The sequence below is a fragment of the Apteryx rowi genome, unplaced genomic scaffold (assembly GCF_003343035.1).
Source record: "Apteryx rowi isolate R43461 unplaced genomic scaffold, aptRow1 scaffold_16, whole genome shotgun sequence".
Classification (NCBI taxonomy): domain Eukaryota; kingdom Metazoa; phylum Chordata; class Aves; order Apterygiformes; family Apterygidae; genus Apteryx; species Apteryx rowi.
In genome coordinates, this window is record NW_020447863.1 from 441,048 (window position 1) to 469,017 (window position 27,970).

General features: G+C 42.6%; 2 protein-coding genes and 1 long non-coding RNA gene across 10 annotated transcripts; 1 reads left to right on the forward strand and 2 right to left on the reverse strand.

Moving 5' to 3' along the window:
* Positions 1 to 80: 80 nt before the first annotated feature.
* Positions 81 to 1,055, forward strand: LOC112963003. The gene is made up of 2 exons (XR_003252480.1): positions 81 to 267; positions 468 to 1,055. It is a non-coding gene; the product is annotated as an uncharacterized LOC112963003 (long non-coding RNA).
* ODF2 (outer dense fiber of sperm tails 2) lies at positions 775 to 21,697 on the reverse strand. Of its 5 annotated transcripts, none has more exons than XM_026059676.1 (21): positions 21,565 to 21,697; positions 19,590 to 19,674; positions 18,682 to 18,835; positions 16,824 to 16,949; positions 15,965 to 16,135; positions 14,300 to 14,466; positions 13,113 to 13,242; positions 12,690 to 12,821; positions 11,699 to 11,773; positions 10,738 to 10,809; positions 10,028 to 10,144; positions 8,567 to 8,752; positions 7,649 to 7,758; positions 6,813 to 6,948; positions 6,039 to 6,149; positions 5,270 to 5,374; positions 4,538 to 4,696; positions 3,580 to 3,680; positions 2,861 to 3,023; positions 2,392 to 2,517; positions 775 to 1,614 (listed from the first exon to the last, which is right to left on the reverse strand). In XM_026059676.1, the coding sequence occupies exons 3-21, from the start codon at positions 18,787 to 18,789 to the stop codon at positions 1,441 to 1,443; spliced, it is 2,469 nt and encodes an 822-aa protein (XP_025915461.1). In that variant the 5' UTR covers positions 18,790 to 18,835; positions 19,590 to 19,674; positions 21,565 to 21,697; the 3' UTR covers positions 775 to 1,440. The 5 variants fall into 5 exon arrangements, 4 of the variants coding, with proteins under 4 accessions (XP_025915461.1, XP_025915462.1, XP_025915463.1 ...); XM_026059677.1 differs by having other exon boundaries at positions 18,682 to 18,850; XR_003252479.1 differs by lacking the exon at positions 3,580 to 3,680 and adding an exon at positions 3,397 to 3,511 and having other exon boundaries at positions 1,469 to 1,614.
* Positions 21,698 to 22,009: 312 nt separating this feature from the next.
* PTGES2 (prostaglandin E synthase 2) lies at positions 22,010 to 27,964 on the reverse strand. Of its 4 annotated transcripts, none has more exons than XM_026059741.1 (7): positions 27,767 to 27,964; positions 27,009 to 27,203; positions 26,314 to 26,369; positions 25,508 to 25,660; positions 24,758 to 24,958; positions 24,280 to 24,397; positions 22,010 to 23,505 (listed from the first exon to the last, which is right to left on the reverse strand). In XM_026059741.1, the coding sequence occupies exons 2-7, from the start codon at positions 27,078 to 27,080 to the stop codon at positions 23,377 to 23,379; spliced, it is 729 nt and encodes a 242-aa protein (XP_025915526.1). In that variant the 5' UTR covers positions 27,081 to 27,203; positions 27,767 to 27,964; the 3' UTR covers positions 22,010 to 23,376. The 4 variants fall into 4 exon arrangements, with proteins under 4 accessions (XP_025915526.1, XP_025915525.1, XP_025915528.1 ...); XM_026059740.1 differs by having other exon boundaries at positions 27,899 to 27,946; XM_026059742.1 differs by lacking the exon at positions 22,010 to 23,505 and having other exon boundaries at positions 24,306 to 24,397; positions 24,599 to 24,958; positions 27,899 to 27,955.
* Between the last annotated feature and the right edge of the window lie 6 nt (positions 27,965 to 27,970).

Below are 27,970 nucleotides of genomic sequence, written 5' to 3' on the forward strand. Positions count from 1 at the left end.
TTCCCGCCCTTGGCAGGGGCGCGAGGCCCCTCCCCCCGCCGTTCCGAGCGCGGGGCCGCGGGTTCGAGGCTGCCCCGGGGAGAGTCTCGGCGGGGGAAGGGGCCGCGCCGCGTTGAGGGGGGAGAAGCCCCAGAAACGGGGTCCGGATCTCCCCCGCCCTCCCAAGCGCCCTCGTGATTTGTTTGCCCAAAGAAGTCCCAAGAAACGGCAAGTTCCCCGAAGCCTTGACAAACGAGGAGGAAATCCTCTATGTGACACCAGTGAAAGGTAATTTATTGTTCGTTCTACCATAGCACCTTTAATTTTTTTTTTAAGTGTTACACACATGCACACAAAATAACAACTCTCAAATAATGATTAACTTAGAAAAGCCTTATGGCAAATACTGCTCAATGACTGCATCGCACATAAATAGAATACGAAAGAGAGGAAAATAAAAACAATTATGTTTATTTTTCTCCCCCTAGGAACCATTTACCGGAAGGAACAGGGCCCTGGAGAGCCCATGAGTTTTAGGGAGTCGACGCACTAAAGACCTGATTTTCCTGGAGAAGGTGCAGCCTGGTTCAATAAAGAAGTTGAGCAGAAATAAAGCTGCTCTTAAATTGGCTTAAGACCAAATCAGCGTTTCACGCACAGTCCCAAATCCCGTGGCGTCACACTGAGACCCCAATTCGAGTCCCGCTGAGATTAAACCACAATCTTTCCTTTGAATTCAGATAGTTTTGGCTCAGTTCTGGGGATAAATCAGGATCAGGAAATTTGCTTGGAAGGTATAAAGCAAGTTAGAAGCTTTAATATGCATTAAGATCACACTCGAGATAAAAGTTGAGGATCAGAGTATACAAAAATCAAGTGCAAATAACATTCATTGCTTCTGGTATAAAACCATTTACAAATAGGGTGGTTGTTCAGGAGATAATCTTTTATAAGTGTAGAGCCCAGGCACTTAAGTTATTTTCAGCTTCACACTTCCGGTGGGTGGACCCTCTCCCACCATCCGTTGTATCAATGTGCAACAGTAAAAAAAATTACAAATTACAAAAAAAAAAAAACAAAAAACCCACAACACAGAAACATGATCTCCCTAACACACAGAGAATGAAGACAGATGCATAAAAATGAAAAGACCTCTAAAAAACATTAAGATGTTCAACTAAAACCACTGCCAGGTTTTAAGATGACCATTTCTACATATTCAAAACCATCTGGTTTTGGGGCATAATTTATGGCATGATGCCAACGTCCAATACCAAACCAGTATTGCAGATACCCTACATTTAGGGCATATACCACCATCGTTTTACCACCTCATGGTGCAAGGAAAATATGAAAACTTCTCCCTACCCTGAAATGGCAACCAATTTTCCAGATAAGATATGGCTTTGAAATAGGGCTCCTTTTGTGCTTAACAGCAGTGGGACAGGGAGAGCATTGTCCTCATGGAGAAGAACGAGAGCGGATGGAGGAGCTCAGCAAGGCACCTTCTCCAAAAACATTGGCATAGGAAGACTTGAGGAACTGGACGTAGTTTTGCATGCTGYGGTTGGTGCTCTCTGACTGCTCCAACCGATCCTTTAAATCCTGTAGGCGGCTTTCGTACCGGCGCTCTGCCTACACAAAGAAGCACAAAACACAGGCTGAAAGATAGCAACGTTCATCCTAGTCACATTAACCTTAAGCCATTCCCCAAAAGTGCTGAGGACAGCACGAATTAACACAGCAATGGATGGCACACACAATATTACAACACTTTATAATTTGTTCTGCTCATTCCCAATTCCATTCACCAACCTGCTGATAAAAACAGGAGACACCACAGCTAATCAATTGGGCCTTTTAAACTGATTAACTCTAGTTTTGGGGAATAAACCACACTTTTCTCTCAAGAGGAATTTGAGCTGATCCATGTATCAGCCCAATTCCAAGTAAAACTCAAGGAAACAGGCAGGGTAAATGGGAGATTAGGAAAGATCTCTCTTCAGTCATAAGAAATTCTTTCCCCCAGAAGCGAAATAGCTCCCCATTCTCAGATAACCCAGAGCAGTGAACAAAGTTGGAGTTGTGACATCTCTCCGTATCATCCAGTACAAATCTTTTTTGAACATAAGAAAGGTCTGATTCTTTTCTTATGCAAACAAATTTAGAGCAATTTCATTCAAATCACTACTGTAATTAATAGAGAATGAGGCTCCACATTCCCGAGTTAGTGACATAACAGACACGTCATGTCACACATCTGTCATGGACACATGACAGCATGTCACATTTGGACACAGCAAAAAGCTGTGCATGTCTTCTGCAGCATGCCCGTAGGACCTTGGTTTATGAACTGCAGTAGCTGCCAGGACAGTGCCAGCACAGCAAGAGTATCTCTTGCAAACCACTCACATCGTCTTTGCTCCGACGCAACTGGTTCAGCTCTGATTTAGTCCTGCTCAGCTGGGTCTCCAAATCCAACATCTTGGACTGGGCTGCCTTCTCTCTAGACGCTGCTCGTTCTCGTGTTTGTTCCACCTACAGATAACAGAATAATGACTTTGTTAAAGGGTTGTCTATGGAAGAATGATTTTACCCTATTCCATCGCCCACAAAAGCCCTGTAGAGTTTAATGGGACACATTCTCAGACATAAGCAGCAGCTCGGTCTAGTGCTCTCCCCTCTCCTGTTGCAAACTGCAGAGCAGGGTTCTGTTTCTGGAAGGTTTGTGCTGACATTTTCTTGTTTGCATTTTACTGCATATGCAGTGACTTTCATGAATTTAGTGATAGGCTGAGGAGGTATTTCCAGTGTTCTCACTATTCCTCTTTTACAGTCTAAGTAATTTTGGGAAGATTCACAAACACAAGGAATTACTTACTTGTCTTTTGGCATCCTCAATAGCCATCTCCAGCTGACGTGCCAAGGAGCTACATTCACGGGTCTTCTCCTCTAACCGCAGCTGACACTGGTGGATTGACTCCTCACGTTTTGCTATGACCTGAAGGAATTCTATGTTCTGGGCACTCGTTGTCTGTAGTTTTCTGGGTTAAGACAATAAGGGAAGGAAACCTATTCATTTTAAACGAAGTGTGCTTCAGTTTGCCTTTTTGTCAGGTCACTGAGTAGTCTGTGAATAGATTCTATTCCCCCTCAAAAGGTCAGAGCCCCAAGAAACACTTCTCCACTTCTCAGATTAGAATTTCAAAGGTTGAGGGACATACAGAGTATTCACAGACTTGCCTTTTCCCAGACATCATCACTGAAAGGTACTTATGAGCATGGGTAAAAACACCGTAATATTTAGTAACCTCAGAACTGCCAAGCTAGATTGGACTAGGAGCTGGTTTGTCTGCTTTAAGCGATGATCCTATCTGACAATACTAGTAAAAAGTGCTTCAAAAACCTGTAACTCACTCTCTAGTGGATAGTTACTAATTAGAGATCCTTGTGGGATAGGTGAATGTACAAGAATCCTGGAGGCAAGTGGGGGACTGGAACAACAAGATCGATCAGAAGCTGTTTCAATCCCCTGAAAAAACAATGGGAAGAGGATGGAGAGGGAAGGTTAAGAGAACAAGAGCGTCTATTACTTCTAACCTTTCCAGCTCCTCCACCTTCAAAGTGAGCTGCTTATTCTCCTCCTGGGCAGATTGATACCTCTCTCTTGTCATCTCCATTTTGTCCCCCTGGAGCTCAATCTAAAAATTACAGTAATTAATTACTTTACAGAATAGTCACTACATACACGTGGCCAACCACCTAAAATGTATATTGCTCYCCAGAAAGAAACATGCCCAATTCATGATTTCTGGAGAGTCCTAGAAAAGGAACAGTGGATAGAAGAGCAAAGCACTAAATGTCCAGTTTGTTGGTGCTTCCAGTTCATTTGTGGACCAATTCTTCAACATCACAAATGAACAGCCAGGTCTGTAAGCGCTTGCATAGAGAGCAGTCACCTGCAAGCATAATAGTAAAGCACACTTTAAAAGCAGCCATATGCATGACAGCAACCCACAAAAATATTAGAGCCTGAAATACTAGGAAAGTTAGTAACTCCAAGCAAATCAAGTAAAGCACTCAGGCTGCAGGATCATTCACTGTGTCTTGAGGCATAGCTGTGGAAGCCATGCCTGCAACACCTACACACCTCCTAGGGACGAAGGACGGTTTGGAAAAACAACCTGAAATCATGGTGAAAAAACAAGGTTAGGACAGCACTTTCAGCAAAAAAATGCATGAGGGAAAGCTGACAAGATGATGAAAGTAACAGAAGTGAGCGCTGGTATTTCCAAGTGTTGCCATTACTACCATCCAAGTTCCAATAACATTCCACACCAAGTGATTAGAAACCTCTTACATAGCAAGGAATTCTACTAACTATGCTGCTATCTTACACAAAGACAGGCACACATCTTTATTTTGCAGTGCACGTTTAATTATTTCAAATGAGAGACATGAACAGAGACGAAGTCTGAACCTTCCTGTGATTAGAAATTCATCTTGATCTCGGACTTGAAGATTGCTGTGCTGCAGGTACTTTCTGCCAGTCTCTTACCCGCTGACGAAGATCTGTAATCATGACAGACAGGTCCGCGTTCTTCTTCTCATAACTCTGAAGCTGGTCCTGACATTCTGCCAGCCGTGTCTCTGTGATCTTCAGGATCTCGGGGAGCTTTTCTAGCTCAGCAAGCTGGCTCTGGAACTGCTGACGAGCCTACAGGACAGGCAAAGAAGAGAACATGAGACACTTTGAAATGTTTATAAGGTCTAGACAAGTTCTTAACTTCAGTGGAGCTTTTTTTTGTCTGCCACAATGACACTGTGTGGATATTTGGCAAGTACTGGAGTTCAAAGCCTAGGGTCTCATCCTACTCCAGCAGGCTTTCTCTTAAGACTTTGCATGCCCTATGGGGAGAGAACAACTAAGCATTCAGAATCCCGGGCTTCAATTTTACTAGATATACAAGCTCTTTTTTGAGGAAAGTTGTTTCACAACAGACAATGGTGCAACCTACAGAGTCCACTGCTCTAAACTGCCATTTCTGCAGCAAAGGGCATACTAAGCAATTTAAACACCTCTGAAGGACACCATATAATCAAAAGAGGTTGCTAAATGTCCAATTAATTTTGCAGAATGAACAATCCCCTGAGCCAAACTAATGAAAAATGCAAACTCAGATGGAAAATAAGCCCTTTTATTCCCTATTTGCAGCCATTTTTCACTACTTTAAGAACAGGTTGAATCCATGAACACCTGCAAAAATCAGTCTGTTAGAGAAACAGTTACCAGTTCAATCTCTTTGCTCATTTCATTCTTTAGTGTCTTGTTCTCCTTATCACAGATCTCCAGTTTTGCTGTCACATCATCTGCTTCCATTCGGTTCTTCAACACCTGGGCATACAAAAAAACCACACACATAACTTACCTATTATAGTTTTCAAAAAATGTGCAATGCTTTGGAGTAATTAAAACTGCTCAAGGATTAGCAACAGGATTCTTGCAGTACTAACCATGACCCCAGACTAAGTTTGGAAGTTCACTTTCTGCCTCTCCCATCTGGATCACGTGGGCTTTCCACCAAACCTTCTCTTCCTTTTGCCTCATCTTTCTAGTGTCACAATATGCAAATCCCCAAAGCAGCAGCCAAGGAACAGCACTTGCCACACTGAAGGGTAATAGAGAGCATCTGACTATGATTATTTTCCTTTACCTTTTAAGAAAAGGAGCAGGGAAAATGGAATAATTAAAGCCTTTTTTTTTTTTTTTCATTAATCAAGATCTCTACTGGTAGAGTCAGCTCTTCGTAATGACTTAATTATCAGCACATACTGAGGAAGGCAGATCTTCCACATTTTGGCATATGGCACATGACAATCTGAATGCTGCCATTTGAAAACAAACAAAAAAGAAAAAAAAAACCCAGGCAAATAGCAACATAAGGACCAAAAACACATGAAACTCCACATCCTCCAAGAGCAGACAAAGGGTTAAGGCACAACAGGAAGAGGAGAAAACACTTTAGTGCAAGGGCTGAAGGATGGGGTAAGATACCTACCTGTGACTTGTAGGTTTCAATCAACCCTTCATAATTCTTGAGAGAGCTCTTGAGCTGCTGCACTTCCATGTGTGCCTGGTTCAGCTTTTCCTCCATTGGGACCACACTAGCCTGAAAAAAAAAAACCATCTTCCAGTCAGTACTTCGAAGTAACTACAATACTAGATGGCTAAGACTGTCTAGACTAAGGAGAATAAACTTTTGTTGGTCTAAATTAGCCAAGTTTTCCAGATTCCAAGGGATTGCCAAATTTACACCAAAGCACGTGGCTTTGGAAGGAACGTACAGTCTTTTTATCCTGATTCTACATTTGACTGAATGAGCTGTACTACTTGGATTAGGGTCACTCTTTATTTGGAGCGATGCCTAGCTTTCCAAGAGGAAAATTATGTTGTTCACCTACAAGATCACCAAAGGTAAGCAGGATGTCATGGAAACTGCCATTCTCTCTAGGTGAACTACAGTTTTTAATCTCCGGCCAGCAGCATCATTACAAGATGCAAGATCTCAGCTGGAAGGTACAGGACTTCGGGTTGGATATACTCCTACCCAAAAGGCTGAAGAAACCCAGTCCTTCCAGACTGCTCGCTTTTTCTCTTTCTTGTGTCTCTTCCCAGCCTGCTTGCCCTGTCCTACTCAGGTTATGGTAAAATTGATTCAAAACTAATTGGCAGCAGTGGGTGCAATTCACCTCTGTCCTCAGAGGCAGAGCAACTTATTATAATTTCTCCCTTTTGTTCCAGCATTTCAGCTCCAAACCCTGGAATCACTAACCTTTAGCCTTTCGTTCTCCATTTTGAAAGAAGTGGTCTCTGTGGCCTGACGATGCAATTTATCTACCAAAACATCTCTGTCCTCTCGCATCTTGTCCTCCAGGGTTTTCTGCTCTTCCAGCAAGTCTGTAATACGGCTGCCATACAAAGAAAATCAACCCTCAAATGACAAGAAAAAACAAGACTCCTAGTCCTTGAAAGTTAGCTTCAGAAAGATGGCTTTTCCCTACCCTTTCATCTTCCCCTCTGTGCAGGTATGCACACCTTTATTTTATGTTGCTACACTCCCTTGATCTCCTTGGCCTACTAGGAATTCACTGGAATTGTCTCCCAGAGCTCAGATGCATTGCCCCCAAGATGTGCAGGATAAAGAGGGATTTCTCTCCTGCCACACACCTACTTTTCTTTTTTAATTTTCCTGCAACAACAACTGTATTGCAGTGATACTGACAGATTTATTTACCTTCACAAGAAAATTGGCATGAACTATACTGTCTGTAACTTCTAACCCCTTTCATTCAAGGATCTCAAACATCTCAAAAGCAGATTGTTAATTAAGGTTAATCCTTAACCTAAATTATTTTAAAGCATCACAAAAAGGCAAAGGAACGGAAAGACCTAAGGGTCACAAAGCCCTTAAATCAACCCTTTGCTGTGGAAAGCCAGCAGCAGAAACCACGTCTCTCTCTCTCTCTCTCCAACCTCTGTTCTAACCCTTAGATAGTAATGGTTTTGCCTGGATATTTACAGACAATCTTGGAAGTTCCATTGACTCATTCTTGAACTAGGAACTCATCCCCATTTCTGCCAGTTTCTCCACACTAATTTTTTTTTAACCTGTTCAGCATAATAATTTCCAGTTCAAGGTCGCTCTTGTCCTTCGCTACTTTGTTGTAGCGACTCCTCCAGGACTCTAGAGTAGACAGTGCCTCAGCAACATAACTGTCCTGTCAAAACAAGGAAATACAATACATGAGGAAAAGAGCAAGAGTGACAAAAATGTAACTGTACATGGGATATGCGGACAATATGCTGGAATACTGATAAGTGTAGAGATTTCACTAAGACTTTTAGTTACCAAAGACATTTATTTTAACTCTTCCTGACCCTTTACAGAAGGCCATTCTCCAACAACATTAATGCCAGCCAGCATACATATCAGCAGGGAAAGGAGAATCCTCTTTGAAGGCAGCAAATCAAATATCAGAAATACAAAGAATGGCTAAGATTTCACTAGAGGCTCTGGTCTCTGGAATTCTAAAAACAGGAAAGAATCAGGYAGCATCATATCCATGGTCCTTTCTGATTTGTCTTCATCCTGCTTTTCTGCTTTTGTTTGATATCCTTTGGCCGTTTTTCCAASAGGAAGTTTCAGTGCATCTCTAACTATTTATATTTTTCTGCTCTGGATAGCTTTTTGATTAACAGCCAATCCCATTCAGAATTTTCAGGCCAAACCACAAGGCTTTATTGACTTTTGTCAACCCTCGGATGGTACTAGAGAACCAGGTGAAAAAATCAGATCTGTTCACTTAGTATGACCCAAGTTATTCCATGTCCTAAGTTACTGCAGTGAATAGCGACAGCTCAGAAAAGTGGATTTGTTCTAAACTTAGCATAAATGGGCCAAAGCATCAGGACAAAAATAAATCTCATTAGTTGAAAGCAGATTCTCTCCCCAGGGTTGCTACCAGAAGTCAAGGATTTAGATGCGTGATCTGAAGTGACATCACTCCTCCCCCTGTTATCAGGTACCTTTTCTGCCAGCTGGACATTCAATTGCTCTGCATACTCCTCACTCCGCTCTGCCCGGTCCTTCTGTGCACGGATAGCTTTCTTCAGGGCCTCCTTATCACGGTCTGCCTTCTGCCTTACCTCTTTCAGTTGTTCCATGATATGTTCCACCTCTACCTTATGCTGAGCTCCATTGCGCTCCAGATTCTGCAGCGGGGAGGAAACACACCACAGGGAATAACCACCTTATACCCAAATCCTCAAATGGTCAACTACTTTCCTAGCAATAGTGGAGAGACATGGACACAAGCCCTCAAACCTTCAGTCTGAAGGTACTTGTAATCTCATTTCATTTACACAATCCTGTCCTAACACTGACAAACACGTCAGCATGACCTCTATAATACTGAAAAAGCTATAGGTTCAATCCCAACACTGTTTGCTTTTAAACAGAAAGTCACAGCCTATTCTGGACACACAGAAACAACTCCCTTCGCTGCAACTTACAAAGTAATAATATAGGAAAAAATTAAGATTGAAGGTGCCAAAACTAAGAAATCCTTTAGGAGAGAGGGCTTTTGTAACTCGGCTGTTTTCTAGGAAGGTTTAAAAAACAGAAGTTATATCCAGTATTTCCACCTTGATACAAAAGATTTCACGAATCAGAATCAAAAAGTAGACTCTCTCAAATGCCTGTCAAACTCGAATGAAGTGAGGCAAACAGCAACCTAATTTAAAGGAGTGCAACTCTATTGACCTCTCAGTACTTCAGAACTAAATTTATCTCAATATTTCTTGCTAGTTGTAGGGTTTCTGAAAGAGCCTTTATTTCTCATGTCCAGAATACTGACTCCTTCTTCTGACCAAGACAGATAACGGTCTGCTTTTGAGCTACCTGAGAACATTCTTGTTCTAACTGAAATGCTCACATATAATAATATTGCTATGTTCAGCTATATTGCTTAACAGAATTAAAGCTCTTCCAAACCATTAACACGGTTATGTTCTTTACATCAATGGATATGTTAAACATAAGACTTTAAATCAAGATATTGAACTTTAAATCAAGGGGAACACTCTCCTCCTCATTAACAGTGAGTGCAATCAAATACAGGAGCTCATGGCACAGCATTTTTCCAAGAAAGCAAATTAAACAGTTTACAGTGTGTCTTGATGGCCGATTTAAGCAAAGCCATCTTTTAAATAATTACATATTAATTAACTTAGAAAWTTTTTTCTAATAAATACATTGCCCTTAAGCTTATGATTTTGCCTCATGCCATCAGAAGTAAACAGATTTTTMTTCTGTTACTTCAGCCGAGAGGCACAATGTACATTAACATGGCATAAACAGCACCAGATAGTATTTCAGTCTACCAGACACAGCAGAAAAATAGTTGGTAAATTCTATTTCCCTGGTCAGTGGATTTGGCTCATGAATGTAAATGAAAAGACAACCCCCAGAGACCACTGAAAATGTACCCGGATCTGGATAGTCAGACGGTTGTTTTCAGCTTCTTTATTTCGCAGCTGCGCTTGTAAGTGGCCTCTCACAACCTCCATAGATTTGGAAAGTTCACACGCTGTCTTTGCCTGGTCCTAAATATGAAACAAACAAGACACACACTTTCTTTCTAGGCAAACAAGTAGAAGAAATGCTTTCTAATACGTGACCATTCAGTGCAGAAGTCTGATACTATCCCCAGCCACCTCCACTTTCCTCAGATGGACCCTCACCAGCTCCCATTCGCTACCCAGATGGGCAACAAAAGAGCAACCATTTCTTTTACATTGGATGCGAATTACTAGCCTGAAAGATTTGTTCTAGGATAAACTATCCTTCACATCTGGTCTCTTCCACCACCTTTCCCTTCTACTTCCTATAGAAAGGAACAGACTGGAATTTGACATTAGAGACCAGCAGAACCTTAGCCAGAAAGGCAATTCACTGATAAGCCCAGGCAAAAAGAGAATACTACCTGTTCATCTTTGTGATGGATGTTTTATTAATAGAATATTAAATCTACAATCGTGTGGGAAACAGGTGGCTATCTGTCTGGTCTTAAGGAAGCCAGTGATCTGATCCCTTAGAGAATAATTGTCTACAAGTCCAGACCTATGTTTTGGAATATCTGTGCCTCTGCAGAACTGGAAGGTAGAGCAGGGAGGGGAGAACAGAAGAAGGAAACTACCTTCTCTGTCTGTATCTGAACGGTAAGGTCATCCACCTCTTTTTCTTTCTCCTGAAGCATCATCTGGAGTTGCTAGAAAACAAACACCACTCAGATTTTAAGTAAAAAACATATAGGTTGGCAGGGGGAGGGAAAGAGGTGTAATTGCTTCCCTCCCGAGACCCTCTGACGCACAACACTCAATCTGGTATCCACAGCAACAGCTTCCTCAGCCTAGGAAAAACAGTCTCGATTCTTCTCAAGCAGAAAGCAAAAGGGAAGCACGTACAATTGCGTAAGAGGGCCTAGCATACCCAGTCAAGAACCAGAACCTAACGGCACTATATACTTCACAGTCAAGAAAAGGGCACTGCTCATGTCTCACAGAGAGTTTTAAAACTTCTGGCAATGTGAGAACTATTTTTCAGTTTACAGATAAGGCAGCAAACAAAACCGGCACCAGGTCACTCACTCATTCAGTGTCGGAAGCAGGAACAGAAAACCTGCCCTCTTTGTGCTTTACTATCTCCAAGTATAAGATGATTTCCATAGTGAAAACTGAAGAATTCTATCCCAGCTGTCAGGGGTATTTTGGTGGTGGATATTTTTTTTCTCCCCCACCCCCAGAGATTTCTTTTTAAAGACACATATAGCACAATTCCTGCTTTGTACATTCAGTACCATAAGGAAAGGAAGGCAGAATCATTTATGTTTGTACTGAGAAGTATCAGCACCTCTTCTCCTTTATAGATGAATACTGTAAATCATAGCAGTACTCTTATGGCTACGAAAATCTATCCACTTTGAAGCATAGCGGGTTGTTAACCAGATGGGCAATGTAGCACCTCTGACTAGAACAAATGCCTTTTTTTTTTTTTTTTGGTGTAAGACTTGGTGGCTGAACACAAGACAAAGAAGAGCTTGCAATTTTAGGTATCTCTGCTTTACCATTCCACAGAAAAAATGATTTTGGTTTGCTTACCACTTTCTCTGCATCTGTGTCAGCCAGCCTCTTCAACAGTGTTCCCTGCTGCTCCAATATCTTCTGAGCATCCTTCTACAAGAGAAATATGTAAGAAAAATTGTTACCCAAAAAGCCACATTCACTTTTTATTCCCCAAAAAACAGCCTTCCAAAGCAAGTCAGTATTTTATACAGATTCTTAAGATGGAACTGGGGAAATCAACCATCTCCCTCCTGTTGCAGCAGCAGTTCTCAGAAGATAGCAAGAAACAGTTTGGCTACATGTTTTACGTAATATCATTAATCCCAGAAAGCTTTTTCTCTTTTCCCCGTCAAGGATGGTATTAAAAAGCACAATGGCAATTTAAGATCTTTCAAAACTCTCTCACTATTGAGGSAAACTCACAAAGAGGCACTCAATTCTTTTCTCCATACTCACTAGTAGCTGATAAAACCATTACCATTGGCCTGCTTTTACTCAAATGGGATATAAGCTACAGGAATAGTAGCAATTCCATTTCTGTATATTGTTCATACAGTCCAGCTTGTGAAAATAAAGTTCTGAACATCCTTACGCTACCATTAGCTAAGGATACATCTAGTCCTCAGACTTCTGGCAACAAAACTATAGCAGTAATATTTCAGACTACCATGATTAGCAGAAGTGTTGGTGGAGATGCCAAAGACATAACCAAGGGGGGTATTGTACAGATACAAGTCTAAAATCTGCAAATACAGCTGTACCCAGATGAGAAAGAGCTGGCAAGAGAGTAGAGCCTATGCCTTTTAATGGAGTAAGAGACTCAGATGCTACAACATCCCCACAGCAGTCAGTCTTTCATTATCTCTGCCTACTTCAATAAAGTAACAATCCATCCTTTATCACACAGGATCAGCAGCAAGGTTGGGAACAACAGTTAAAAGCTTCCAAACTCAGGTTCCATTTTCAGGCCACAAGACACTATTTGCCTCCTGTAGTCATCCAAGTTCAAGCACACAGCACTGCTCACCTCCCGGTTTTGCTGCTCTTTAAGAAGTTCTCGGAGTGTCCGGTTGGTTTCTTCAAAGGTGCTCAGTTTCTGTAGCAGCAGCTCTTTTTGTCTTGTCAGTGTGTTAATATCTGAGCTGCTCATGTGTTTCTCCTAAAAAAGGGAGATGTGCTCACATGCAACATCTCAAAGTCTGAAATTAAGCTATGAAGCTGATACAAGCATAAGCAGCGCAATAGTTGTCACCGTATGTGCAGAAGGGCGTTGGGATGCTGCAAATAAACACTCCAATTCCAAACAGGTTTAGCAAACACCTTAAGCATGTAAAACCCCTCTACATTTCCTTATGTTTCTCTGGATCAGCCACACGAGCATTACAGTTTTGAATCAGCCATATAACAGGACAACATAATAAAAGCAAGAACAAAAACAGCCAAAACCTACAACGTTGAGTCTCCCAATTGTATCTTTCAGAGCATGGATCTGTTTGGCTGCAGCTGCTCCATCCCTCTCTGCTTCACTCAGCTTGGACATCAGACACTCCTTCTCACGCTGCAAGCACTTTTTCTGTAGCCTGTAATGAGAATTCAGCCATCAGAGTGAGAAGTGGCTGTGACAGCTATACCAGCCACTATGGATATACTGCTCCCAGGGTTAAAATGGATAAAATCCCTTTAACATGAGTACAAAAGCTTTAAAGAAGTACCACCTAAGATTCACCCTCTTTCAGTGTGGAAGTTGTTCTGATAKAAGCCAGTAGACTCCAGGAGCTTGCTAGGAACTCAACTATGAAAGGAATTTAGAGGGAACAAGTGGGGCTTATACCAAAGTGTGCACACACTATTAATCCCAAACATAACGCTGTTTTTCCTGGGCACTTAAGTTATTACCAGAAATAAGTTTCCAAATGAGCAATGGCTGAACATGGAAACAGAAAAGCACACCAAAATCTATAGCTCAAAGTTTTTAGTAGGTACTTGTAAGTCTCAGGAGTATTCAGAGTTTTCAGAAAAGGAATACACACAGTATTAACTTCCAAGTGATCTTTAAGGAAAAGATAAGATCCTCTCACAAAACTAGTGTCTCCCTGGAAACACAAGCTCCCCTAATTCTTCAGACACAAGGCAAATATAAGTACATCAGACTGAAAGGGATATTTAGGGTCACCAAGAGAAAAACGCGATTCAGTCCTCCCAGGGGCTGTCACTCTTGTCTCAGTACGATTTCCACAAAGGCCAAAAATCCTCCTCTAATTTCCAGCTCCACGTTTATTCATTTGTTCTTGTACCAATATTATCACAACCCAAGCAACACCTCCTGACCTTTAAAATATTAACAACAGAGCCAGGGTGACCTCTAGTAGGCCATTCAAGCCAACCTCTTTCAAGTTCCTCTCAAAGTGTTTTTCTCAATTCTAATAATCATGCTAGAGCTCTTCTCTGCAGCTTTTGCCATCTGAAGTCACCTTTCTCAAGTAAGACAAAAAAAACCCCCAAGAATATCAGTTCTTCAGCAATACTGACACCCAGATCTAGGGTACAAACCACAGCTTTAAGCGATGTTAGCAACGAAGGAGGTAAGTGCCCTGTAAATACCACTGTTTGCAGGAACAATGGAGAACTGGTGCTTACACAGTCAGATCTTTCTCCTCTTTCATGCGCTCAATATTGCGTCTGAGCAGTGTGTTCTCATGTTCTGTTTCCACCAGCTCTTGAGTGACCTCATTCAGTTCTTCTTTCTGCTCCTCAAGGAGACGCTTTGTCCGTTGCTGCTGTTCCTCCTGTTTCTGCATCTTGGCCTGATAAAGATACATTTAAATAGAGCTTGAGTCAAAACAGCTGCTTTTAGAGTGGTACACATCTCAAACCATTGAACCAGCTATTCAAATAGCAAATAGCAATAGCAAAAAGACCACGGGTTTTTTTGCCTAGATACTTCCAGACAGTTCACAAGGGGCATACTTTACTTATTGCCTGGAAATACCTTGCGTCCCACAAACACAGGGAGATCCAAGCTTCCTGGCTTTAAGTTACGTACCAAAAATTGTAATCAGCCATGAGACATGTGACAGACCTCAGACCTAACAGGGAGGGAGCTCAGGTAGCAGTTCACAGGCTGCAGATGGCCAGAGCTCTCATCATTCCATCGCTGCTTTGGGAGATGGAGCCCAGAGTGGGACTGGGTGAAACCAACCAGAACAGCCCCCGGCATCTCATTTCCAACACCTCAAGCCTGGGTTACWCAGGAGGTCCTGTGGCAGCCCACTGTCACTACTGGTAGAAGAGTGGGAGCTGCAGACAGACTGCTCAAGAGCTGAAGGGGGCTTAGAAGCTGACTACTACTCCTCATGAATGACATGCATGTCCCATTCAGCAGTTAAGAGCACTATAAACAGTTGAAGATGTGCAGGAGGACAGAATATAGAGGGGGTTTTAACCAGTGTACCAGGTTTGTTGCTTTACGCAGCAGAAAAGGTCGCTGGAGATTCCCTGGCTTGTACAGAAGTAAAGCTAAGAAAATGAATGTGATATTGCATTATGGATTTGTTTAAGTAACACCACAAAATGTTTAGATTCAATTCATGTATTAAATATACTAAAATTAATTTTTGTTTCATAATCATGCAAGTAATTCCATCAGATTTTGTAGCATAAATAAAATAGAAAAGCTTGCTATAAGAATCCTTGACTCAAAACCACCTGAAGGTCAAGTCAATAAAAATAGAATTTGAGTACTGCAACAAGAATACAAGATCTGCTACCCTCCGTGTAAACTTAGAGGGAAAAAAACTGCAGTTTGCTCCCACCATAGAGCAGGCTWTGGAGTCTGGAAACCTCTTCTATCCATTTTTTAAATGCTGTCAAGTCCTTAAGAGGCTGTTTAGCTGGTGAACACAACATTACTGTGTTGCATACTTGGAAAGAGAATCAGAACAGTCTTGTTGAATAAGTGGATTCTCTGACAATAAAACATCATCATACAATGATTTTTCACTTTCTGAAATGACCGGTTTTCAGATTTTAGGCTTGACCAGGAGCAAGATTCTTTGGGAACTGAAGCACAGCAAAACCTTTTTAAATGGATAAGGCATTAAAGGTTTCATAGTAGGCATTAGTGAATTTCTCACTGTGTAGATCAGCTCTTCTAAACAAATCAGATTGACCTCTTTAAGCCAGCTAACTAAGGGCCTGGGTAGCCTTCCATTCCGCCAAGACAGGACTCCAGCCTCTAGCTTCCTCTTGCCAAACGATCAGCCAGGAAGCCTGAGCCTGCAGGTCTTTACATAGTCTCCTCACCTCATTCTTCAGCGTTCCCACCACATTCATCAAGCTATCTATCTTCTTTTCATATTCGTTCATTTTGCAGCAAACAGCATCCTCCTCATCTGTAGAGAGGTCACTCAGGCGCAATACTGACAACAGTTTTTCTGAATCTGAAGGTGTAATTTCTAGGCGGTGAGTTGGTCCCTGGTAGAAAAGCAATAAAGGGCAGCATTTTTTTTTTTAAATATAAAGTTGTAAACAATGTTCTAACCTTAACTCCTCCAAAACCAGAGACCAATTCACATCGCTAGCAATAATGTTAGGAAGGAAGAAAAAGAATTTTGTGAACAGAGCTCCTTCATGTCCATCAGGGAAAGGTCAAGAACATAGGAAGGCTAAATCCAGCACACGTGGGGGCTGGTATAACATTCAAACAGAAAAAAGAAGAAGAAATAATGTAAGTTCAAATTCTCATCTAGCACGAGCCAGTAGTGCAAGAGACAATACTATTGAGCCATGAGAAAGAAAATATTATGCATTCCTACACAAATGCTCCACATTTCAGAAAAGACAAACAGCAGCAGTTCCTCTCTGTGCCCCATATGGGACTTTGAAGGGAGAGGAGTTGAAATATAATAAACCAAAATGGATTTGTCTGTTCTTTTGAGACAAAAATGTATGAGATGGCCACATAGGCAGCTGATTAATTCTCAATTTTTATTTATTAAAAAGTGAAAAGGATGAATATGAGATACCTAAAATGGATGCAAGGTGACAGTGCCCTTCTTTCAGATGAGTGCAGCTTCCTCCAGCCTGACATTACCCAACTGCTTTCTTCAACATCAAATAAACCTGAAATTTTGCTATAAAGAGGAAGCAGAATCAGCCATACCTCCCATTTGTAGGTGGACTCCCGGACAGATGTTTTGCCTGGGGGCACCCAGGGGGCCTTAGTTTTCACCCGGACATTTCGGCGCATGCTCACAGCATCCCCTTTTGTTTTCTGTTGGTGCTTTTGCTAAAGAAGGGGAAAGAGAAAATGAGGTAAGTCACAGACTTTACAGGAACCATTTAAAACCTTCAGTGCYGTAAAAACAAACGAAAGCTCAGGCACGCAAAAATATCACCTAGTGTTTCACATGATACRTCAGATCAGGCAGCTCAGCTGAGCAAGCAGCTGTCATAGCAGGGTCACACCAGGCAGAAGGAAAGGTTACTGCACATTCAGTGGCTAGACGGAGCACATGCTCGCTGTCTATCACACAGCGACTCTGTGACACCGCTGGGGGCTCTGCGCCTGTGACGCAATGAGAACCTCAGTCACCTGGCAGGCCGGGGGTGTGTGCGTGGGGGGACAAATAAACAAACAAAAAAACCACCTAGTGTCCTCTGTATGGAGATGCACAAAAAAATACTGTAATACAATCCCTTTATGTGCAGAAGGAATGACCTGGGAGATCCCTTCTCCAGTCCAGATTCATCTCATAAACCAGCAGCTATAACATTTGACAGCAGCCCTACCAGAGAAAAAAGAACAGTGCAGTCTAATTGGTTATAAAAAGCCCCTGAAGTGTTTCACCAGCTTTCTGGTCAACTAATAGATCCATGTTTATTTGAATTGAATTTGAGGTGCTTGAACCAAAATAAAATTAAAGTGTTTTCACTCAATTATAACCTTAGACAAGAAAAATCAGATATTCCAAAGCAGCTCACGAGGAATTCACTAGAAGGAGGCATTGATTTCACTGTCAGTCCTTATCTCATTACAATATTTGCCATTGGCAATAAGCACACAGATAAATTAATAGAGGATCTAGAACAGAACATCTGCAGATACGAGGAAGAATGAGCTAGCAACTTCCCTCACCTTTTGAGAACACTTTTGCATAAACAACATCCAGCTACAAGACAGGATATCGCATAGTTAGCAAACCAAGTTCACTATCACCTTCTAGACTATTGTGGATAAGGCTACCAGGAAATCCTCTTTGCCACATAGCTCAGCAAAATAAGAAGGTTGGTTTAAATCCAGACTCTCTTTTTTCCTAAATACATACTGAATTTAATACAATCCAGAGGGAACTTGAAATACCCAGCTATTATTCCCCTTCCCCCACCTTTTTTGTTTGTTTGTTTAAAAGGAAGAGTTTTGGGATGAAGCCAAAAAAACAAATGTTTGATTATCAGGGCACAAATTCAGGAAAATAAGAGGAAAAAAAAATCCCCAAACCCACATAGTATTGGAGCAGGACTTCCCCATGCTTCAGCCAAAAGGACAGGGAGATGTTCTATTAACAGACACACAAAAGCCTCTGTTTGATAGGATTCAACACTAAAAGACTAATTTTATTTCAAGCTTTGCCATGGCTGAGGGGCTACTCAAAGTCATTTATTTTACTTACCTAAATTGTGACGCAGAGGACAGTGTAATGTAAAGTTTAATTATTTGTAAGATTCTTTTAAAATATTATCTAAAAACCATCAGAAGCGGCACTTCTCACAATCATACATTTAAACATTATAAAACAAGCCATGAAAACTAACTATATATTCTGTATCATACTTAAATAATCTTAATCATAGAAAATGCTACTGAAAATTCACCATTGAATATGAATACAGTTAACAAGGCAATGAGTTTTACAGTTCTCTCATAAAAGCAAAAACAGACCTTGAAGACTGTGTGGTGTTTCTAGGACCCTTCACTTTCCTCATTTGCAGAGGACAATCGCCCGGCTACACACTCCTACCTGGCATTTTGCAGGTGTTGTTTTCTGACCCTTTTTAATATGGACATGGACAGGGGTGTTTTCATCCACATGGACGTGCAAAGGGGGAGATGAGGAACGGTTCTTCATGGCTCTTCTCCCACAAACGGGAAAGGGCAATACAGTGAAAGGAAACCTGTGAATAAGGAAACTGGAAATAACAACATTTCCCGGTGTGGCAGAGAGCAACAACGGCCAGCCTCGGCTAAAGCTTGAGCTTCCTTTCAGTAGCATCTGCCATTTTGAACTGCATGCTGTTCTGCGGTAAAGCTAGGAATTATACAAATTATTTCTCAGCTTCTAGTATTGTCTGCTTTTAACACGGCTATCAAAGACCCACTACAGTTAGATTGAAAGAGGGTGTCTGCAAGAGTCATTGGAGTTCAAAGTTTTAAAAGCAAGTAAGCAAATCAAGAGCTCTGATAACCAACACCATCCAATTCCTGAACAGAAATGTTATGGGGCAGGGAGGAATTAATTTCATTAACAAAAATTAACATGAAACCATCAGATCTTTGCATCCTACATCCCTGAACCGATAAACTCTTTCATGGGTGCTTAACTTCAAGCAATCTTTCTGAAGTTAAACAAATGTTTAAAAGCTTTTGGATCACAGCAGATCTTTTTTTTTGTTTGTATTATTTCTCAGTGATGCATGCCTTTACAAATTCACACATTAATCGCATGCATTACCTTAATCAGTGCCTAACGCAAAATAGAAAAGCCTGGAAACGCAAGGTTAAAGTAATCAGTTTTAAGCATGATCCTTTGGTTTGTTTGAGATTATTGTTCTTTAATATAAAGCAATTGTAAATCTTACAAAAATCCACTAGCAGCACTAACCTGATTCTGGCAAAAGGGTTCCTGTCAGCCTAGGTATAACTACTTACAGTTAATGACAAACTTTCAGCTCCTCTTGACAGTGTTCTCTGTGCAGAGACTGAAGTCACTTCATTCTTGATGGCTGAGGGAAACCTGATACAGAAATAACAGAACGACCACTAATAGAAAAGGGTGCCAATTCCTGAGCATCCCTATTCCCTTCACTGTAAGGCAACATGCAGGCTCAAACACATCAAACGTACAAGCCTAAACAAGAGCTAGCGTGTCAGCGCATCCTCTGTCTGACAAGCACGGGATGAGGGAAGAGCTGAGATTATCATTCCTTACATTTTGCTAATAAAAGTTGTTTTAAATGACAGAAAGTGTTTTGTACAATGACACAAGGTAACCTTACTCCAACAATTAAAGACCTTCAAATTTTAAGTCCAATTTTTAACTAGCTCTGTAGGGAAACAAGGTTTGAACAGTTCTAGGGCACCTGTCCATCTCTCTTCCCTCCCAAACCGCACACCCTCAATAACTTCTGGCATCGTCAACCAATTCTACAAAACTTGAGAGAAACATGGGAGCCTTGTATTCAGTCTAGTTTTATGCAGTTTTGTAGGCTGAGGAGATGGATCCAGATTAGTGCCCCTGCTGAAGGAAAGCTTGCAGTACGAGTCCTCAGAGCTGCATTGCCCACAAACAAACTGTTCCAAATGGCTAATCAGCACACACCAAACTGGGCTTGGCTACAGCATAAGCAGCTTCTTTCCTGCTAGTACTTACGGGACTTGATACGATAGCGAAGGAAGAGGGAGCTCAAAAGGACTAGTGTGCAAGGCAGGGGGGACAAAGCACAGTTACAAGAGTATATATAGGATATAGGAGACACAATCCATAGGAAACCAGGCTTAGTTAGCTAGTGTTAGGGAACCACTTGTTCACAATTTGCTACATAAGAACAGTGTTACAAGTAAAGCACAACCTGTTGGTAAAGCAGGTTTTTGTACAATACTTTTGCTAGATCAGATCATTTGTTATAGTTCATTGATTAATTTTTCAGCTTGCCAAGGTTCCTGTAATTACCTGCTGTAAGTAAAACTAATATTATTGCTTCTGTTTTTTGTTAAAATTTTAAATTTTGATTACTAACTCAAGTAGCGCAGTGGCAATAGACATCAAACGAGGAACCCTCAGTATAATCAAAGTTATTAAGAGCTTCGCTTAACTTAAATGAGAGTCATTAGTGCAACAGAGAAAAACACATAATACCACTGTTCTAACACGCTCGTTACTGAAATTAATTGCCATGACAGGAAAGGAGGGCTACGTAAACACCAGGACAAGGAATGCCAGAAAAGCAGTCGGAAATATCCTATTCTGTATGTTGGTGGGAAAAAGATATATGATCTTGGCAGATTACTATGGTAGTTCAGAATTAGTAACAAAAAGTGCTTGTCAGTCTGGAACAAGATTGTCCATACTGAGGAATTGCATGAGTATAATTGCAGCAGTAAAAAAGAGTCATAATTAGGCAAGTTCTATTCTGTTGAGCAACGAAGGAGGATGATCGACGTTGCCGGAACCCGTTCCGCTGCTTGTTGCCAGGCTATCAGTCAAACATGTGACAGGCCTGAGCGCGGAGTGAGGAGCAAATCAGGAGCTCTTTCTTTGCGAGACCTCCTTTTTTAAAACTCATCGTGTTCGGAGAAGGAGAACAAACAAGCGGGCGCGCGTGTTCGAGACAACAAACACCGGCGCGTGACGCGGGCCCGGCGAGGAGCGCAGAGAGGCCGGCGCAGCAGCTCTTCCCCCGGAGGGCAGCGGGAAGGCCGTCTGCCGAAGCAGCAGCCCGGGCGGCCGCGGGCACAGCCGCGCGCGACCCCTGGGCCTCCCGAGGCGCCTGGAGCGCTCTCCCGCCCGGGACGCAGAGCCCGGGGCTCCCGCGTCTCCTCACAGCCTGCTGCCGGGCGGCGTCGCCCAAACGGCCGAGGCGCGGAGCCCGCGGGCTCGGGGCCCTGCCCGCCCCAGCCCCCTCACCGTGTAGAGCCGAGCGAGGCCCGCAGCCGCCGCCTCAGGAGGTCCTCGGCGTCGGCGGCGAGGCTGCCATGGAGACCCCGCGGCCGGGGCGAGGCGGGCGGCGGGAGGCAGCACCAGGGGCAGCGGGCGCCACCGCCGCCGCCGCCGCACTTCCGGGGGCGCCGCCGCGCCGCCGCCCGCGGCTCCGCCATTGGGCGATTCAAACGCCCTCGTGACGCGGCCCCGCCTCACAAGGGCACCGCCCCGGCGCCATGGCAACGGCGCCGGCCCCAGGCCGCAGCCTGCCCCCTCCCCGCCGCCCTGCTCGGGTTTACTGCGGTTTAAGGTTAAGGCTTCTCCCATCGATGTACCTCGAGCGACCTTTTATAAAGCCGGGCTTTGTTCTTTTGATACTAAGGAAAACGACCTTCAGTACAGGGCAGCTTTAATAAGCAAGTCTAGCGAGTCACAAGGCAACAAAAAGAGCTGTTTTTACTGCACACATCGTCTTTCTTCCCTAACTGAATTTGTAGTTAATTTTCCTGCTGCTACCTCTATTTATTCTGTACATTCGGAAAAATTAAACTCGACAACCATTCTTAGACCAAATAAAGGCTCCCCCCCCCCCAAAAAAAACGAACCCCACAGTGCAAATACCTATTTTGCAGACAGATTTCAGCTGTACCCCTAATTTCTCCAAGCACCAGTTTCTTTAGAAGGCAGCCCCTGTTCTTTGGGGAAATTAGAACTGCTCATTAAGGAAGTCTAAGCCTCAGGCTGCAGAGAGGATCACTCACTTTCAAACCCACATTGTCTCTCAYGAAGACACCAGGCCTTTCCAGCCCRTATAGCTCAGCAGAGTTCACATTGCACAGAAGTACCCAGTGACACTCCTGTGCYGGTTGCTCCATAGCAAATCCTTTGTTATAGTCTTACATTACAAAACATGTGGAAAGCCCCCAGGCACGTAGGTTTCTCTTAATCCCATTCTTTCCAGAACGGAAACAAACTGATTTTCAGGGGTATTTCCAGGGAGATTTTTTTGCAAGACAAATCTCTTAAGTATTTCCTGTGCATTAGTGATTCTTCCGGGTAGGGTGTGCTCTCTGGGCAAAACAATAAGCAAGGTAAGAATTCACAGATACCGCACAGGGCACATGAAGAGAAGCAGGCCTTYATCCTCGCAGACCATACAGAATCAGGTATGAAAGAACCGTTTCCAAGGAAGAGCAAAAGCATACAATCTGCGGAGTGCAGCATCTTTTCTGTCAGAGGAAGGATGCCTCTCCCAGTACCGCGGACTCCTGCACTTCCTACAGCACTAGGCTTGCAGGATTCTATTGCAGGAAAAATTGTCAGTTAAAAATCTAGTATCCAGTGCCTCAGTCAGGAAAACATTTTAAGGTGATATGGATGAGTGGAGGAAGACAGCCTGAAGCAAAAACTGCTCAGACATATCATATTTGATATGGCTGTAACATTTACTAGTCAAGAGAGTGGCTTGCTTTCACAGCAACCTGCTCTGAGCATGGCTCTCACCTAGAAGAAGCCTGTTTGCTGTAAAGGAGAACCTTGGATTGAACTGCAGAATACGGCAATGTCCAAGACCCCTTTTACCTGTCCCTGTCCTCCTAAATATCATATTCAAGCTTATGCACAGCTGGATCCCTTCTGCTCACTGAGACTTACTGCTCTAAGTGGGACAGTCTGTGTCTGCATGTCCATCCATGAGGTGTGACCAACCCATTTTAAACTCTTTTAAAAAAAATGAGATGCCTTTCCTTCTGAAGTTTTTTCCATGCAAGTATTTCAGGAAGACAGCTGCGGTCGACATCAGATTGTAAATTCAGTTTTTTGAACAACTTCCTCCATGCGCTGGTACCAAGGCTGAATCTTGGTGTTAACCATCATGTCATCAAAGGCTTCCAGTCCTTCCATGACTCTGAGGACCCCATATACTGCCTGTGTCAGAAGATAAAGATTGAAAACAACACTGAAAACAGTCAACAGTGGAAAATGCCTTAGGATACTGATGCAAATACCTCAACAGCCTAGCCAATAAGGCTCTTTCCCTGTCATACCATCTACTCCACCAGTCTGATAAGCAAGGAAGATTGTGAATGGGCAAACAGGTGGTAAGAATAAGCATGTTTTTGCATGAGGAAGTAATAAGAAAAGGTCAGGAGCTACCTGCAGTTATAGGAGAAAAGCTAATCCTATCTCTGCATCAATCCCTGTTATGAAATGCTTCACTTGCATTCCATGAAGGACTGCTGATGCAGAAGATAATTTATGTTCCACTTTGCACTGCTGCCACAAAGGAAACTCCAAAAGCACTGAACATAGTAAGTCCTGTGCAGGCGTGAGGTTTATTAACCAACATCCACAAGCCAGATCAGCATCTCCATTTGTAAACAGCTTTCATCATGCTCCCAAATGATCAGTGACATCCACCTCCAGATGCTTACGTCAATTGTAAAGTGCACACTTAGGGAACATTTTCCCCAGAGTAAAACAAAAAACAAAACAGAACAAAACAACCCTCCTCTATGCAAGATGAGTATCTCCAAGTTCTCTTTAGTGCGAATTATGTTAGTGTATAAAAAAAGGACACTGACAATGTATCTCATGTAACTTACCTTCTCTATCTATGTTCGTATTTACTATTTCACATGGATGAACAACTGGACAATCTTGTCATATACCTAACTACAGATACAGAAATTAACCTCTTACCAAATCAGCAAGGTTTGGCTGGCTGCCACCCATGAACAGTCGCTGTTTGCCAACAGCTTTCACCCACTCATTAACCGCTTCATATAAGTCTTCTCGGACATTATCTTGAAGGTGATGTCTAGGTAAAGAGAGAAAATACAGTGTTTTCCAACTGGTTTGTTTCTTACTTTAACCTTTCACCATCTCTAATATCAAGGGCTGGTCCCCGCCCGGGAATTCAGAAGGTAGTTCAGAGAGAGAAGGGGATAGCTAGTGAGTAATAGGTAGTACTGCACATGTATAAGCATATCTTAACATGAAGAGTAGAAGGGTTCAGTACCTTCAAAGAAGCGCCGCTGTTACTCATATGGGATTAAATGGTTTGGATTAAAACACTGAGGTTCCACACTTTGACATCTGGGGTTCACAGCTAAGGAGGTTAAAAGCAACAGGATGAGGAGCTATTCCTTTTGTGTACTTGGTGCCCAGTGATACTAACCTTTTCTTCAACCTCTTGCTAATGAAGAACATGGCAATGGCCCCCATGTACTTAGCAAAGAAACCTTCCACGGTGCCAAACTTCCCCTCACGGACAATGTAATCAAAAGATGCCAAGGCTTCCCTAGGGGTACGGTAAACATTGGGAGAGATGAGGTGAACAAGCCAATCGTCCGCCCATTTTCTCCACTTCATTTCTTCCCTGCAGGTATTCAAGAGAGACTTTTCAGTGAATGAGGTACAGACGTAGGGCTACAGGAGGTATCTAGGATCACAGTGACACTAGCTAGAGACTGTGCCAAGGATGAGTGTGTCACAAGCTCCCACCCAGCCTTCTGCTCCAGTGACCTCTCTGAAATATACTCGGAAGCATTGTCTTTGTCAAAGCTACTCCAATCTCAAACTAAAACTAAGACTAAGATAGAGCACTAGCTTCTCTTCTCATTAGGGAAACTAGAGCAGCAAGTCCACTCACGGGAAACTAGCATTCCTCTGCAGCATACAGAAAAGGCAAAGAAGGAAATTGGAGACATCTTGGGAGCTAGACAGTCTAGTTCCCACCGTCATGGTTGTGCTAACGCCATTGTTTCAAATTGTGTAAGAAACAACAACTCTAGCTACCAAGCAGGGGAAAGGGGGGGGGGTGGCAGGAGCTGTCAGTAGCAGCACCAGCAGGATTGTACCATCCCTGAGGACATCTGGAGGAGGCTGCGACCCTACCTGGGAGACCCAGAAATTTAAGAGCACTTACACTCTCACTTCTTTGACGGGATAGACTCGCTTTGTCTCTGTTTCATCCAGCATGAGCCAGTATTTGTTCCCATACTCAAATGTCTCCTTGCCTTTCTCAGACACAGTTTTCATAGGAGGATAAAAGGACACAATCTCTTCTAAGCTCTTCCTCCTGAGGACAGAAACACAGTTAGTACCTGCTCTGGCTGCTACACAAATGTGCAAGAGCAAAGACACCAGAAGATACACACTTTAAAATGTATTATTCTAAAAATAAGCATGAGGTAGCAAATTCATTTGAAATAAGTTTGAAAAAGACTCTGGAATAGTTACTGGCAAATAACATTATTATTAGTGTACATTAYATTTCTCTTTGTCAGACAGGACACAAGTGGAAGTTTTTGCAGGCATAAAGCCTCCTACAACTCTCCAGTGTTTTGTAGCCTGGGTGCAAAGGACAGGCCACAAGCACAGCAATTTGATTGCACTCTAGATGTTATAACTAGCTAAACGCAAGTTTAGCTGTGGGACTAACCCAAGTCAAGGTTTAAGTAATCTTTGTGCAAAGAGAATCTCAGAGCTGAAAAAGGGTTCTGAAAGGTAAAAGCTGATCTTTAACATACACACCCCCCCACCCCCCAACATATACATGCATTAGCCACACCATCATAGCCTGGGATCAGGTCAGCTGAGCCAAATACGCAGAGCTTCAAACACTAAGGTCAGCAAGATACTAATGAGCTAATCTCTGAGAGGGTGCTCTAAATCTCCAGTTTGCTGGGGCCATTCAGATTCAATTCTTCTCCCATCATCCTGTTTTCTTACTTGGAAATAAGATAGGTCTTTATTGCACTGATGATCACTGAAGAATCGTTCAATTGCTGAAAAACAGAATTAAGACAGAATTTAAGAAGAAGTTCTTGGTGAAATTGAAAGTTCTTCAAAGTCTTTACCCCAGCATTCTGAGTCACTTTTTCCCCACACACTTTTACAGGCAGCCATACACTGAGATCTCTTCTGTGATGATCATTTCCGAGTCTGTCTTTCATTCTGACAACAGGGGACCCGACGGCTAGGTATAAGGGCAATACTGGCAGGTTTGGGATTTCAGCTCTTGGCAGCAAAGAAGGAAAAGAAACATTAGGGATGGACACACACTTAAGTCTTCAGTTTTCTTGAGATCTCATTCTTTTCCTCCAGGATATAAGCAGTTCTCATTACTCTCTGGTACAAAAAAGTGTGTCTTGTATAAGGGCTATTAGGAGCTATATAATCACTGGAGTCATTATAGAGTCATTACACAAACTAATGAGTCTTGGAAGAAAGAAACAAACAAAAAACTCTAATAACGCCAACGGACAGGAGACCATGAAGCAAGGAACAAATCTTAGGCTCCTAAGAGAATAAAAGATGATTTAAAGATTATACTGTATGTGACAAATGAAAGAGAGGCACAAATCTAGTGCTAGGGGGGAAATCAAGCAAGCTTTCAAAATAGTTGAAACTATTTTCCAACTTACCAGAGGACTTCCAGCATTGGCTAGCAGGATAGGCACCTTTCTGTAGGATGAGAATTTGATCTCTTTCCTCATTATTGGGTTCACTTCCACAATTTCATAGGGCAACCCATGATAATCAAGAAAAGCTCGGACTTTGCTGCAGAAAGGACATGTTTTATACTGGTAGAGAGTGAGCTGCAGGCTCCCTTCAGGCAGCTGGGGAAGGAAGAGACCAGGAGTTTGTATTTCCTACTAAAAATATAAACATGCTATCTTCCTTCCACCCTTATCTTTATAAGAAAATTGTAGCTGTTAACATTCAGTTTCAACATTTGATCATCAAAATATCCTGGCTAACAGATGCTTTCTTCAAACAGCATTCCAAATATTCACCTATTTGGATCAAATACCTGTTTTTTTTAAATATTTATTTATCCTGCTGGAAAGTCCCAGTCATAGCAAAAAAAGGAGTTAAAATCTGACACTTCAAGTCCTCTACACACAATTTGGAAGCCGAAGAAAAACACAACAGTATTTTAATGGCATTTAAAACAAACCAAAACCAAAACACTTTTCTCGCTTAGCAAGTTTACCCAATGCTCTCTCTGAAGCCCACAGAGTGGGGGAGGATGGAAAGAGACACTCTCTTCACCGTGAGACAGAAAGCGGGAGCAGTACACCGCAGTTCAGTTGATTACAGAAACACGGTGCTAGAAATCTGCCAGAAAACGGCTTTAGGCATGCAACTGCCAAAGCTCAGACTCCTGGGAATAACCAACCTGTGCTTAACCGGCGACAAGGAGAACCGGGGCAGCACAGATAAAGCACCAGGCCAGGGACGCTTCGCAGCGACGCTCTGACAGACTGTGCTCATTATGTCACACGTTATAAGACGCACGCAGTCATCTCACCTTGCTTCTCATGTGTAATTTGTTTGGTTACGCAACCGCCCGCGGGTGCTGGAAGGAAAACAGCTAACAGGC